This window comes from Spermophilus citellus, assembly GCF_964194105.1.
Source record: "Spermophilus citellus genome assembly, chromosome: 7".
In the NCBI taxonomy this organism is placed as follows: domain Eukaryota; kingdom Metazoa; phylum Chordata; class Mammalia; order Rodentia; family Sciuridae; genus Spermophilus; species Spermophilus citellus.
Window position 1 is genome coordinate 163,942,598 of NC_138188.1, and position 15,015 is coordinate 163,957,612.

At 52.1% G+C, this 15,015-nt stretch overlaps 1 protein-coding gene across 3 annotated transcripts in view; it reads left to right on the forward strand.

Moving 5' to 3' along the window:
- TRAPPC10 (trafficking protein particle complex subunit 10) overlaps positions 1 to 14,568 on the forward strand; it is a 76,333-nt gene extending 61,765 nt beyond the window's left edge. For all 3 annotated transcript variants that reach the window (XM_081300696.1, XM_081300697.1, XM_081300698.1), the window contains 8 exons: positions 1,096 to 1,254; positions 1,911 to 2,140; positions 3,127 to 3,227; positions 4,421 to 4,547; positions 5,385 to 5,555; positions 9,191 to 9,368; positions 12,208 to 12,402; positions 13,163 to 14,568. In XM_081300696.1, the coding sequence (XP_081156822.1) occupies positions 1,096 to 1,254; positions 1,911 to 2,140; positions 3,127 to 3,227; positions 4,421 to 4,547; positions 5,385 to 5,555; positions 9,191 to 9,368; positions 12,208 to 12,402; positions 13,163 to 13,401 (1,400 nt within the window). In that variant the 3' untranslated portion in view covers positions 13,402 to 14,568. The remainder of the gene's footprint in view (positions 1 to 1,095; positions 1,255 to 1,910; positions 2,141 to 3,126; positions 3,228 to 4,420; positions 4,548 to 5,384; positions 5,556 to 9,190; positions 9,369 to 12,207; positions 12,403 to 13,162) is intronic.
- The last annotated feature ends 447 nt before the right edge of the window (positions 14,569 to 15,015 follow it).

Genomic DNA, 15,015 nt, shown 5'->3' on the forward strand with positions numbered 1-15,015 from the left:
CCCGTTGTCACTCTGCTGCTGGTCAGAATATTCGTTTTCCTATCACTGCTGGCTTCCATGTTTATGGTAGCTGTGGTGTATCTGAAAACAAGAAAGGAGAAAGTCAGCCAGTGTCAGCAAAGGTCAGCTGCAGGGGCCCAACTGGACGTAGTCACGCTCCATGCTCTCAGCCAGCCTTCTCCTTCAGAGGTGCTGCGAAAGCCTCACCCTCTGGCATGGCATTTGAGAAACTTGGAGCTACTGTCCTTTTAGATAAGTTCTAAAACTAGAAGAGGTTGGTTTTCAAAACGACGGAAGACCACAGGGTGCTTTCTCAAACACTGGTGAATGGATGTCTTAGTCATTTAGCTTGGTTCTTGTTTTCTCCATTTGGAAACAATACCAAGGAAAGCCTTTTTTTTTTTTTATTCTTTCAAACTTCTGCCAGGGTCACCAGCAGAGGCTCTCAGATGCCACACACAACAGTCAACAGTCCATCTCTTAAGGGGCTTTTTCACACAGAAGGATCAGGAGACAGGCTGAGCTCTGTTCCTTTGAGGGACCAAGTAGCGGCAGCTGGGCAGGGCTGCCCCCAACCCCTCACTGTCCTTCCTGCCTTTAGCCATGGCCTTCCTGGACTCATCTGTTCCTTCTTATTCTTGGTCTCTTGCCTTCTCCTGCCAACCCCAGATGGGGTGCTCAGAACCTCCAGTCCACTTTCACCCTTTTTCTGGCGGGGGGTGAGCAGTGGCCAGCCATTTTGCTAGGCTACTTCTGAATCAAACATGGGGACCTTCTGAATGGCTTTGGCCACTCTGTTACTGTGGCTGTCTTTGAGCCTCATTATCTGCTTCTCTCTCACTGACTGGCAGGTGGGTTTTGAGACCCCCCGTCTGTGACCAGGTGCACAGTTCTCAGTTCCCAGCAAGATCCCCCTTGATTCTGTAGTTAGGCTGTTGCGAGGAAGTCAGGGCAGCAGGGAACGGAGACCGAGTGAACTCAAGGAGTGTCCCCGTGCACAGGTCTCGGATAACAGCATCTCCTCTGGCCTCCTCGCAGGCTGTGAGCTTCTGCTCCCTGGGGGAGGCATGCTGATTGCCATCTCGTTTCTTTCAGATAGCCTTTTGGCAGGTATTCCTCAGAAGGTCAAGTTCACTGTCACTACTGGCCATTATACAGTAAAAAATGGGGACAGCCTCCAGCTCAGCAACGTGGAGGCCATGCTGATCCTGTGCCAGACCGAGAACAGAGCCACGATCTTTTCCAACTCGAGAGGTAAGACTCCTGGTGCCACCTGTCGTGAGGCAGGTGGGTGGTGTGGTGGATCATAGGAAAGTGACCCATGTCCCACCATCCAGTTAGCATGCCCTGATGCCTCCCAGTGCCCCTGCTGTCCTCACGGGCATCTGATGGAGGTTCCTCAGTGGACTGACCTGGCTCCTGGTCTGGTGCCAGGTGGTGTGACCTTGCTGGTGATGCATGGTGCAGCTTCACAGCCATGCCACTCCACAGGGACCCCCCCCCCCACCACCACCATTGGAAAGCTCGAGCAGTTACCCTTTTTGTAGGCCTTGGTCAGAGCCCTTGAGGATGCCCAGGGCCCACAGACCAACCGTGGAGTGCGACAGGAAGGCCTGCTCTGCTGTTGGGCAGGCCATGGTCCACTGGAGGCATGCAGTGGCATATGGGGCCACGCCCGAAAGACCTGCCCTGTCAAGTCTTCAGCCTGGGAGCAGTGGCCACCCTGCGACTCCCCTGTTGACCCATTTTGTCCTGGGGCTTTTCTTGGACTTGCTGCCTCTCCCTTGGCCCCGTTGTCTTTCCCTGTGGTGCACAGGACAGCGGGAACTCATGCAGGGCCCACTACCTGCTGACAAGAGGGGCTAGCAGGGGATGCGTGTGTCTGAGGGGGCTCTTTGCATCCCCCACAGAGGAGTCTTCTGTCGCCTCGCTCCGGATCCAGGCCTCTGACAAGGTCACAAGCATCGGTCTGCCTGCTGCGCCTGCGTACCACGTGATCGAGTTTGAGCTAGAGGTTTTGTCTTTACCTTCAGCTTCAGCAGCTATGGGGGAGAGGGGCACTCAAGGGACACCGGAGATCCACAGGAAGCAGAAGGACAGACAGAGAACTGGTCACTGCATGGTTACCACAGACCACAAGGTAGGGAGGCTGTAGGCTGGCTGCGTTTTTGGCAGCTTCTGTCCGTCTGCCTGTCGTGTGAGGTGGCTTCTGCTCCTGTTTGTGCCCGTGAAGCGTCCCTTTCCTGGCCGCATTGCAGGCGCCACACTGAGGGAGTGAGGGGAGTCTGCTGGTCTTGTGAGCGGCAGAGCAGCTATGTCAGGTGTGCATCTTGTGAGACTCAACCATGAGGAACTCTGTGGGCAGGCTTTGGGGCTGCTGTTTGCTGACAGTTACTGGAGAGATCCTTGGCGCTGGTCCCAGGTCCAGGCTGCCTGCGGCCTGCTCCTTCAGGGGTCCACACCCTGTAGTGCAGGGACTGATTCTGAGGGTTTTTTTCCACTGCCCGCAAGTTGTAGCACATGCACCGAATAGGAAGACATACACAGTCACTTGGAAGAGTCAGGGGCTCAAGGTACCAGACAGCCAGCATCTGAGAAGAGCACACGAGGAAGTTTTCTCCTCACCTCATGCGGTTGGGAGGTGCAGGTGGTGTTTTGCAGGAGGCCTGGCTGGTACTGGATGGGTGCATGTTCTGTGGTGTATTCATTTGTTCCACGTGGGGACACAAGGAAGTTCGAGGCCACTTTCCTTCCTGCCCTCATCTGAGTTCTCAGTGCACAGCACTTGGACAAGGTGACTAGATGGTGTCCTTAGATGTGTCTGAGGACTAAGCTCCCCTGTGGGAGAGCAACTGGCAGCTCCCTGCTTGCCAGGTGCCTGGAGCCCTCAGGCCACGCTGCAGAGCCGCACCGCGCCTGCCCGATCTGTCTTTGTTGTCTGTGTGATTAACTTCTTACTTGCTTGTTTGTGCATGTGCTTGATAGAAATGGGCTTTCTGAAAAGTGAGTAAAATGAGCCATAGTGAGATGTCCAGGGCATGAGCAGCGCTGCAGAGCCGGACGGGTGGTGGTGGTGGAGTGCTGGTGGGCAGGTAGGCTGAGTGTGCCCCTCTGTGTCCTCCACAGGTGTCAATCGACTGCCCATGGTCCATCTACTCCACTGTCATTGCACTGACATTCAGTGTGCCCTTCAGGACCACGCACTCCCTGCTCTCCTCTGGAACCCGGTAAGGAGGCCCAGGACTCTGCTGAGGGGCGGTTGTTGATTGAGAGCATGGCTCCAGTGAGAGTGAGGTGCATTCTCCGCACACAGGCTGTCTGCAGCCTGCTCATTCAGGGGTCCACGCCCTGTAGTGCAGGGACTGATTCTGAGGCACAGATTCCCAGTGTGTGCTCCGATTTTCCTGCCTGTCTCACAAGTGACATTTTATAGTTGGTTTATTTGATCTGGAGTCCATAAAAGCCCATCTAGTAGCTCTTCTTACCTGTCCTCCTGTATTTTGACTCTGGGACCTCTAGAAGGACTGCCATTCTGGATTTGGCTGGTTGTGTCCTCGATATTTGGGTAACTCGGCTTCCTGTTCCTGGATCTCTTGTCAGTTGCTAGTTGTTTCCAGCGAGGGATTTCCAGAACCTGGCCTGGGCCCGAGGGTTTCCTGTTGCAGGCTGCCCTGTGTGTACTCCAGGGAATGCAGCAGCGTCTCCAGGCTCTCCTCTAGGTGCTAGCAGCAGCCCTTCCCCACCCCACACGTCTTCAGGCCCTGCTGCTCTAGAGGCCGCTCAGCCTCTATAGAGACGGGAGGGATAGGAGAGTTTGGAGGTGACGTGGGACACCATTGGGGAGGCACACGTCTGCTTGTTCTGCTTGGAGTGATGGTGCTGCGCTGATCACGGGGCTCGGGCACCGCCTGCCTCTCACTGTGTGGTTCTCTTTTGTTCATCCATTGATGGTATTTGGGTAAATTGGAGACGAAAGTGTCAGAATTGTAGATGTTAATGGTGGAAGCTCAATGCGCTAAACAGAAGCCACGGTGCTGTGTGGCACATGTCAGAAACCTTGTCATTAGAGAGCTGATGACGAGCTGTCTCACAGCTCCATGGGGTGGCGCTGGGGGAGCCCCGTCCTGGGCTTCCCAGGAGGAGGCAGCTGCTCTTCCTGGCCCTCCTCACAGTCTGCTGTCTGCTAGAGAGGCTGCGTCATGAGCATGGCGCGCCAACCCTCTGCCGCCGAAATAGCTTGTTTTAAAAGATTGATTTTTTTCTGGCACTTTTATGTGTGGAATCTGAAGTAAAATATATGCAACAACTCACTCTTATTTTGCTGTAGTGGCTCCCTAGTCAGTGAGGGTCTTCCTAACAGAGATGAAATGTATTTCACAAGACTCTCAGATGTCAAAGTCACATTTTGTCTCTGCTCTAGGAAGTATGTTCAGGTGTGTGTCCAGAACTTGTCAGAACTGGACTTCCAGCTGTCAGACAGTAGCCTCATGGACGTCGGCAATGCTGCTGACCTGCAGCTGGCTCCACTGAATGCACGGTGCCAGCAGGTAAGCTTCTTGGGGACTGACCCCGGCTCTCAGCAACGGTCCACGTCAGGCTGCAGTGTGCGTTCAGGGGAAAGGGGCGTGGCGTTCTGTGAGGCAGAGCCTGTGATTGCAGAGAAGAGTCCCCGTGTGGAGCGGGAGGAGCTTCTAAGGTGCCTCGCAGACGCCGTAGTGCTGTGTGAGCACCCTTGTGGGGTATCGGGCTTGTTAGGGTGGGCTGGGGGATGCAGCTGATGGACCACAAACAGATGTAACTTCGTGTTTGGGAGAATTTCCTCTTCAACTTGTTCTGCTCTAGACATGCCTATGCAGATGCAGGCTTGTGCTTGCATCTCCCCTGGGAGATGGCTCCCTTCTGCCTCTAAGTAAAACTGCCTGTGCCGGGGAGGAGGGGCCCCAGGTCCCGGTGCAGTTCTGTGAGGTCGTGTCAGGGCCTCCCTGCCTGGCTGGGTGCTGCGCAGCTGGTCCGCCCTCCCGTGTGTTTCCTGTGGATGTCTGCACCTTCAGCGTCTCCACAGGGCTTTCCCACGGACACGTGACATGCTCACACCTAGCGCATCCCCTGTGCGAGAGGTGTGTGGGGTACTGCAGACTCACACACACTCTTGAAGCTCCTTTCTTGTGATCACTGGTGCTGTGAAGTTGGGCCCCTAAGCCCTCAGCACCTTCTTCCAGTCCTGTGGGACCAGGCCGAGGTGGCAGTGGCACCACAGGGCCACGGGCAGCATGTGTAGGCAGGTGATTAGGTTCCGACACACAGGTCCCTTTGTGTGCAGTGCAGTGTCTGGTCCTCTGTGTCCCCTGTGCTGTGTGACATCACAATGATGGCTCTCTTTGCAGCACATCCACAGCAAGCAGTCGGTGTTCTTTGTCTGGGAGATACAGTGGACGCAGGAGCCTCCCCCAGCCTTGCACTGCCAGTTCTCCGTTGGATTCTCCCCAGCTTCTGAGGAACGGCTGTCCATCTCCTTAAAGCCCTACACTTACGAATTTCAAGTGGAAAACTTTTTTGTATGTAATGTATTATTTGGGAGGGGAAAGCAAAAGGTGGCATCTTTTTTGTGTGTGTGTGGTGCTAGGGATTGAACTCAGGACCTCTTGCACCCTAGACTAGTGTTCTGTATCCCCTGCTTAGTTGAGGCAGGGTTTTGCTAAGTTACCGAGGCTGGCCTTGAACTAGAGATCCTCCTGCCTCAGCCTCATGCTGGGATTAGCATGACCTACCACACCCAGCTAGGTGGCGTATATTTTTATATCCTCAAGATTTTAAGTTGTTTGATTATTCAGTGTTATGAAGCAGCAACTCAAGGAAAATGGCCTGTCCTTGGAGTAACTGAGTCACTGGTTGTCTTTACTGTGGAACCCAGGTCCTTCCCAGGTGGCAACCCCAAGGGGCACACACACCTGAGGCACAGACGCCCCTCTCTTCCTCGCAGTGCTCTGCACTCCATGGGAACACTCGTTGGAGCCATTCCATCTTGATTGCTAGCTCCTGGGGCAGAGGGCATCGCTTTCCAAGGCATGTCTGGTGTTTTTAGATGAAAAGCCAAAATGTTTCAGAAGATTTTCTGTGGAACATGGCACATCTTCTTACCGTCTTTGCCTCTTTTGGTAGAAGGCAGCTTGAGTGTGGTGTGGACGTGGCACTGAGCTGGGTGAGCGAGCCAGTGGGTTTCGCGTCCCTGCAGGAGGTTGCGTGGCTGAGTGCTGGGCCGACCCAGAGGCAGCGCTCAGCTCGTGGCTCCTGCTTTCTCGTCTCGAGGCTGCTGGGAAGGTGTTTGTGCCTGCAGTCCTTGGCAGGAAGCCTTCACCCCGCCTCTCTAGCTGCCTGGTCTGCCTTGGAGCCACGTGTGGTCACTGGCACAGCGTGTCCTTCTGGAGCAGACAGGTGCCTTTGTGGCCTGTGAGCAGCTGCGGTGGAATCAGTGTGGTGTGCGCACACGGCTGTGACGAGGCAGCACTGTCTCCGTGCTTTTCTTCCTCTTCAGGTCAAGAGTGCCGAGAGTTCCCTGTGGGGAGCTGTGGAGGTTGAGTGAAAGGTAGAGGAAAGTGTTTGGTAATTAGTGCTCTTTTCAAAACTGGAGTTTTGAGACCAGAAATATATATCGGACCACTTGCTTTTGGAATAGCTTTATTAAGATGTTACCCATGTGCCGTTAAGTTCACCCATTAAAGTGCACAAGTTGGGTCTGGTCATACTTTGGAATGCTGTATCCGTCCACAGGAAACCGGCACCTATCAGTGGGGATGCAGATGCTCTCGCCTCCTTCTCTCTTCCCCTGGCAAATCTATAATCTGTGGGCAGATTATTATTTCCTAGATGTTTATCCAGGAGAGTCAAATATATCTGTCCATGTAAAAGCTGATACCCAGATTTCCCCAAAGTGAAGCCACCAGACTCAAGCCACCTCCGAGTAGATAAACAGGTGGTTATGTGGCCCACTCACACAGCGGGTATCACCCAGCCAGGAAAGGGGACCTGGCATCCCTGCATTTGCCTCTGCTGAACCTTTTACATTAATGCATTAATGGGATCATATCAGGTGTGACAGCTGTGACTGGCTTTTTATAGCACAGTGCCTTCAAAGTTCTTTTTTTTTTTTTTTTTTTTGCTTCTTTTGGTACTGGGGAGTGAAATCTAGGGATGCTCTTCCACTGAGCTACACTCTCAGCCCTTTTTATTTATTTATTTTTTATTTTGGGACATGGTCTAAGTTATTATAATGCCAGCCTTGAACTTGTGATTCTCTTGCTTCAGCCTCTGAGTCTTTGGGATCCCAGGTGTGTGCCACTGTGCCCTGCAGAGTTCATTCATTTTGAAGCATGCGTCAGGACTTTGTTTCCTTTTGGGGCTGGTTGATAGTCCCCAGTGTGTATAGACTATGTGTTTATCTATTTACCAGTGGCTGGGGTTGGGTATTTCCACTTAGGGGAAATCTGTGTGCTGGTTTTTGCATGGACAGATGTATTCAGGTCTCTTGGGTAAACCCCTTGGGGGTGAACTGTCGATGGAAGAGGGCTCACCACTCTTGTTTCCAGCAGCAAGCCAGCGGCTCCAATTCCCACACATTCTCACCAACTCTAGCTTCTGTTTCCTTTCCTTGGTGTGGTGCTGGCAACTGAACCAAAGGCCTCGTGTATGCGAGACAAGCGCTGTACCAGCTGAGCTGTGTACCAGCCCTCCTGTTTCCTTTTGAGTGCAGTCATTTCTGGGGATGCAGATGGCATCTCATGATTGTGATGTCCATTTCCCTGTGGCTACTGATGCCACACATGTTTTGGCTGACGGACCATTGTATGTCTTCTTTGGAAAGATGTCTATTCAAATCCTTTGCTGATTTTTAAATGGAGGTCTTTGTAACCCCACAGTTATTTAATTATAAGCTATATATCCCATGTATCAGTTCCTTACCATATGTATACTTTGCAAATACCTCCCCCATTCTGTAAGTTGTCTTTTTACTCTGTTGATGGTGTCCTTTGAGCCCAGAAGTTTTTAATTTTAATGAAGTCTAGTTTCTCTCTTTTTTTGCTTGACCTTCTGATATAGGATCTAACAAATCATCTCCTCACCCAGGGTCATAGCTCTCCTCCTCCATTTTCATCTAAGAGTTTTATAGTCTTAATGCTTCCATTTAGGTATGCAGTTAGTTTGATTTCTGCGTTTGAGAGGGAGGGCCCGCGTGTAGTCTTTCCAGGTGGCTCATCACTTGTCTTCATGCCACTGATTGAAAAGACCTCTTGCCCCATGGGGTGGTTTGGACACCCTTGTCAGGAATCTGATGACCATGCCTGTTGGAGCTCATTTCCAAAGAGGCTGATTTCTGATCAGTGCCGCAGCCTCAGCAGCTGCTGTCCAGCAAGAGGCGCTGCCCGGCTCCTCTCTGAAGGACCCCGCTGGTCCTTGGCCACACTCCTCCCTCCCAGAGGTGGCCAGGAAACAGCATTCAGGGACACATGCTTGGGAGCAGACTCGCCATCACCACTCTGACTTGAGCTCCCTCCACGCTCGGGTGAGCTCACCTATCTCCTTCCCAGGGCTCAGGAGCATTCAGGACCAGGGGTGCTCCCCTGGGCCTCCTCAGATGGGCTTGTGTTCCCCTGCAGGCTCCTTCAGCCCTGGGCGTGTTGAATGAGCCTCTTGCCATTTTCTGTGTGAACTGAATGGATGATACTGAGGAATTCATGTTAATTTTGCTTCTTGTGGTAATAGCATGGTGTTTTGGTAAGAAAGTGTCTGTTTGTTAGTAACGCATGCTAAACACAGAGGGTGCAACGACAGGGTGAGCAGTATTGCCTCAAAATACCTCAGGCATATTCAGAAATATGGATGACTATACAGAGGGGGAAACAAAGCAAAATGCTAGTCTTTAAATCCAGGTGGGAGGCACATGAAGAGCTGTTGGACTCTCCTTTCTTCTTGTGCTTGGAAATGCCCATAATTTTAGAAAAAGGCATCAAGGCCCTGGCACTTGGACTCCTGAGCATGGCGTCTCCAGCAGGAGCTGTGTAGGGCAAGGGTGCAGCTGCCCTGCTAGCTGACTGAGCAGGCAGCTACTTTGCTCGGCTGCTCTCAAGCATGTGGGGAGCTCTGTGCTGGCCTCCAGCAGCGTTTCTTCAGGTCATTTCTGTCCCTTCTTTCCCAGACGCTGTACACCGTGAAGGCTGAGATATCCCCTGCAGTGGGGGCAGAATATTGCAGAACAGGCTCACTCTGCTCCTTGGAAGTGTCCATCACACGACTCGCAGACCTGCTGGAGGTGGACAAGGACGAAGCTCTGACAGAGTCTGATGAGTACTTTTCGACAAAGCTTATGTATGAAGGTAGGTCTCGAGGCTGCTGTTTCCTGACTTGTGGCAGTCCACTGCATCAGGTGTACCCCTTCCCTCACAGTGCAGTCCTAGGAGAGAGTGTTCTAGAATGACAAGTGCCGACCGACAGGTTCATGTGCAGCCTGGGCTCCCGGGTGCTGAACTTCATTACTTGGAGTGCTTTTTAGTGAGGATTTATGTGGCCATTTCAGGGCTTACATGGAGAATACAGTGGCACTCCTGCCTACCTGGGTCCCAGGGTCTGACCACTGCTCCCCGCTGCTCAGCTGCTGAGGCTCCAGGACCACACGCCTGCCAGCTTCCCATACTGCTCTCTCCCAGGCCCTCTTGTCCCTCCTCCACCGAGGCCCTGGCTCGGAAGTTCTCAGTCCAGAAGTTCTCAGACCCACTGTAAATGTGACTGATGAGCCAAATATGTACATATTTACTTTAGAACAACAACAGTAACCCCATAGCATGGCATTTTTCATGAAAGTAACTGCCCCCAAAATGGTGAGAAGAATGACATGGCAATCTCTTAGATGTCTAGCTTAATAGCAGCCACTGAAGCTTCACTTGTGCTCTGAGGTGATGGGTTGATTATTTGGAGAACACGAAGCATCTCCAGCTGGTCAGACTTGTTGCTGGGAGAGGGCTGTTGGAGCTGTTGGGCTCTTCTTGTTTTTTTTTTTTTTTTTTTTTTTTCCTAAGAGAGAGAGAGAGAGAGAGAATTTTTTAATATTTATTTTTTAGTTCTCGGCGGACACATCTTTGTTGGTATGTGGTGCTGAGGATCGAACCTGGGCCGCACGCATGCCAGGCGAGCGCGCTACCGCTTGAGCCACATCCCCACCCCGGGCTCTTCTTGTTGATGCTGTGGGTTTTAAGACCCGGTGTGCCAGGAGTCTGAACTCACATGGGTGCCCCTGAGGCCCTCATTTCTGTAAACCCTTCTGCTCATGCTGTATTTGAGTGAATCTCTGCCTGGCCCTCCCTGTGTGATGCCGTGCACTGGCCACTGGGAAAACAGGCAGACCTTCTAGCATTGACATGCTCCACTCCATACTTTCGGAAGTCTGCATTTGAGCTGAGCGTGTGGCGCACATCACATCAGCTCGGGAGGCTGAGGCAGGGAGATCACAAGTTCAAAGCCAGCCTCAGAAACTTAGTGAGGACCTAAGCAACTCAGTGAGACTCTGTCTCACTGAGTTTAAAAAGAAAAAAAAAAAAAAGTGTGTGGTGTGGGCTGGGGAATGTGTCTCAGTGGTGAAGAGCCCCTGGGTTCAATCCCTGGTACCAAAAAAATGTCCACATTTGGAAGCTCACCTGGTGAGTCTTTGAGCACTACCTTTGCCAGGCTGTAGTGGTAATTGCAAATTTCTCCAAATCCTGAAGAAGTTTTAAATTCTATCACTGGCAACAAATACTGTTAGGTTTTCTCTGAAGTGACAGCCTCATATGGTCCACTTTCAAGAAATGTTTGCTGACTACCAAGACCACTCGTGTTTCTCTGTCACTGATTCAAGTAAGAAGACTGTTCCCTGGGAACAGCAGCCAGCCCAGCGCACAGCACAGCCTGCACACGCCCCCTGAGAGGCCAGAGGTGGTGAAAGTGCAATTGCTCAGGACCTGGGGACCCTGATGTCCTTCAGCTCCTAGGGGCTGAGCACCCTGGGTAGTCTGACAAGCCCGCCGACTAGGTGCTGCCGTTCCCTTGTGATATTCTCATAACGACAGCAGTACAGGGAGCAAGAGGGGGGTCAGTGTGGACAAGGTCAGTGTGGGTGGGGAGGCAGTGGGGGCTGGTGACAGTGATAGCAGACGGTTCTGTGCCTGCGCTGTGGTGCTTGGTCTCTGATTCCACATGGGGGGCAGATGCTGTGGAATTGTACCCAAAGGCAGACCAGGCCACAAGTACCTCTAGAAGCTGGGCATCCCAGGAGGGCTGTGATCTGGTCACTGTGTTGTTACGTGAGGTGGCACAGGTTGGCGGCTGGTGATGGCTTCACCCTCTTCCCACTGTTGCTCCACAAACCTCCGTGGTTTTTAAAGGTGCCTACCCAGGCTCCTTGTTTGATTGGGTTGACAGTGGTGGCTGCTTCGTGGTGGATGCTTTTAGTTAAGCTGCAGTTTGTTCCTCTAGGTCTGTGGTGGTGAAGAACAGGAAGGTCAGGACTAAGCGAGTCTGTGCCTCCATATGTCCCTGGGATGGGGAGCTGCAGCCCCCTTGCTGCATCTCCTTCTTGAGGCCAAGTCCTGTCTTGCTTGCCTTCCTGTCCCCAGGTTCCACCCTGCTACTGTCCCTTCCCAGGCTGGTCCTGCTGAGTGCCTGCTGGGGTGCTAGACCTGGCTGAGCCAGTACAGGTTGTCTTGAGCACTGCTGTTGATGACAGCAGCTGTCAGACCTTGGGACTCTGCTGCGTCCCAGCGTGGAGCTGCGTGCTTTCTGTGCATCTCCCTTTCTCGTTCTTAGGAAGTGGCCTCTACAGGGCGGTCGAACCTGAGGCCCTGGAGGCTTGTGTGAGTGGCAGGGCCTGGATCCAGACCGCTGGTCTTGATGCTGCTGCTCATCAGAGAGAACTGCTACCTGTACTGCTGCCCCTGGCTGTTTTAACCATTCTTTATTCAGAAGGAAAAGTGCTTTTCTGTGCGGGCCAGTGTGATCCAGTCTGAACCGGGGCTGATGAGCACTGGACTAGCAGAAATGCTGACCTTGGCCACAGAAGCACAAACGGCATTTTAAGGAGCAGCCGCCTCGTTTGGAGCTTCCGCTGTCAGGGGTGCAAGGGCTAATGTATGGTGGTCCTCAATTTGGCGTGAGTACTGAATGTCCTGTGCCTCCTCATTTCAGTTGTTGACAACAGCAGCAACTGGGCTGTGTGCGGAAAGAGCTGTGGTGTCGTCTCCATGCCTGTGGCTGCTCAGGCCACTCACAGAGTCCACATGGAAGTCATGCCTCTCTTTGCGGGCTACCTGCCCTTGCCTGACATCCGGCTGTTTAAATACCTCCCTCATCACTCTGCACACTCCTCACAGCTGGATGCTGGTAAGGACTTCGGGAGACAGGGCACAGACCTCCTTGACCTATGACAGGCCATCTGACAACCCGCCATCAGGCCAGAGTATCATAAGCTGGAAATACCTCCACTATGCCTGACCCACCGGCCATCTGGTTAGCCAGGCCTCCCTTCAGGGGCTCAGCACAGTCCTTAGCCTGTGGGAGGGCAGACTCCTCTGACCTGAAGCCTTGTGAGCACAGATAAGTGCAGGTTCCAGAGCATTCAAAACGCAGTACCCAGAAGACACTGGCACCACGGTGCACCCTGGGGCTGGTTGTCCCCTGGTAATCACAGGCTGCTGGTTGCTGCAGCTCTCAAGAGAGGGTCCAACCACATGTCACCAGCCTGGGAGAAGATTAAGATTCAAAATCTGAAGGGTGGTTTCCACTGAATGTGTACTGCTTTCACTCCTTTGGAAAGCGGAAAAGGTCATAGGTGGAACCATTGTAAGGAAGGGACTGTCCATGTCAGTTCAGTAAGCAGGCTATAGCCTCTCATGGAGAGGTGCTCTCCGTATGCAGGGCAGACTGGAGAATCAACTTGTTTTCAGAGTTGATAGAACTAGTACAGAACCTTGTCCCCGGTCACAGTTGGCCTCGCTCTGAGGGTTGAGCCTCTCTCTATCCACAGGGTTCTGTTAAGGCAGGGCCTGGGGTGACACTCTTTCACACCCACAGGTCAGCACAGGGCAGCTTTGCCCCTCTGGGCTGGTGCTCCTGCTCAGTCTCACTTTTGTGTGTTCTGCAGACAGCTGGATAGAAAACGACAGCCTGTCGGTGGACAAGCACCCAGACGACCAGCTGGACTGCAGCAGTGTGCGGAGTAGAGGCAGTGTGGCCTCAGTCGCCAGCAGCGAGCACAAAGGCTTGCCCATGCCCCGGCTCCAGGCGCTCCCTGCCGGGCAAGTCTTCAACTCCAGCATGGGCATGCAGGTCCTGGTCATTCCCAGTCAAGATGACCATGTCCTAGAAGTCAGTGTGACATGACAACCTGCGGATCGGCCGACACCGCAGACTGGCTGTGAGTGCACTTGAGGGATCGTGCCTGGACTGTTCTCTGGTGTAACATGCTAGTGCTAACCAGACTTTGGCTGTTCTGCTTGGCCAGGGAGGTGTCGGGGAATGGCATCAGTCAGCTGGTCAGTGGAGAAAGAGCGTCTTTTGTGTTGTCTTTGGAACAGGATTTCTTGTCGTCTTCCCTCCCCTTCCCTGTGCTGGTGTCCAGTGTTTGCCCAGAGCCCCAGCTTCCTTCACCTACCCACTCGCTGCTCCTAACACAGCTACCCTGGGTCTCCCCCACAGCCTCCCTCTGCTGGTTCTGTGTGCAGACCCATCTGACTTTCAGATGGAAGTTCAGCAAGCCTTGTAGTCTTCCTGTGACATCTGTGTGCCCTCTGGCCACACAGCTGCCTGGCCTCCTGACCGAGAGGACTGTGAGTCTTCTAAGGGGTGAAATGCAACCCTTCCTTCCAGACCACTACTATGTGCTTTTCTACAGTAACACCTCCTAGGGCAGGTAGGCGGGGTGCAGGGTGGGCTTGGGAGAGAGCAAACCCCTTGTGTGCCTTGGGATGCCAGAGCCAGGCTGACTGGGAGGTCCACGGCTGAGCCTGCTAAAGGTACTTGAGGAACTTGAGGAAGTCTAGAACAGGGCATAAGGAACAACGCAGCATTGGAAGCTCTTAGGAAAGAATGTTTCTGGACCCATTTCCCCTAATGTTGATTGAATATCATATGCACTTGGAATTAAATATGTATTTAATTGTCATTACATATGTGAGGGTTAATATTGTTTACTTTTCTCTCACTTTTAAAGTCTGTACATGTAATTGTAACTGTATAATCAGCATCTTTCTTTTGCACCTTAAGTCTTAGAAGCTTAGATGCTCCATCTAAAGTACAGATTAGAGGGGTCTTCTTGGTGTGTTCCAGGCTGTGTGTAGGACTCAGGGCCTGGGGTAACCTCTGCTGGTCCACTCAGTTGCAGTCAGACCATACCAACAAGTTAATTTACTTTCAGTTGTAAATTTAATTGTATATATGGTTGATTTATTATTTTTAAAAGTACAGACTAACTAATGTAATGTTTATGTATAAGTTGCACCAAAAATCAAGGACAAAATAAATGTTTGTTTTTACTGGTGTGAAAGTTAACAGCTTGTAAATAAGTGTTGTATGTATTAAACCTTTTCCAGCTCTCCAAAGCGATGTATTTTTGTACATATGAAATAGTTCTCTGAATTCACCGGTACAGTGTGCTTAGAATTGAACTTGTCAACATCAGTGGGAGCAGAGGGTGGGGCCTTGGTTAACTTGAGAGATCAGGAGCCTCTTCAGCAAGGCTGACCACAGCAGGTGCCACGCTCAGGAGGCTGAGGGGACAGGGAGCACGGAGCCCAGAGTGAAGCCAAGCAACCGAGCAGTCATTTTCAGACTTCTGTACATTGGCGTTTAACTCATTCAGTTAAATAAAGGTGGTATGATTTTCCCCCCCTTTTCATTTTTTAGAAATTGGAGAAACGTGTAAAGAAGATATTCATATAAACTTGGTCAAACTAGGTAGGCAAATTAGAACTCCAGGCACTAAAGTCCAGGGTCTCC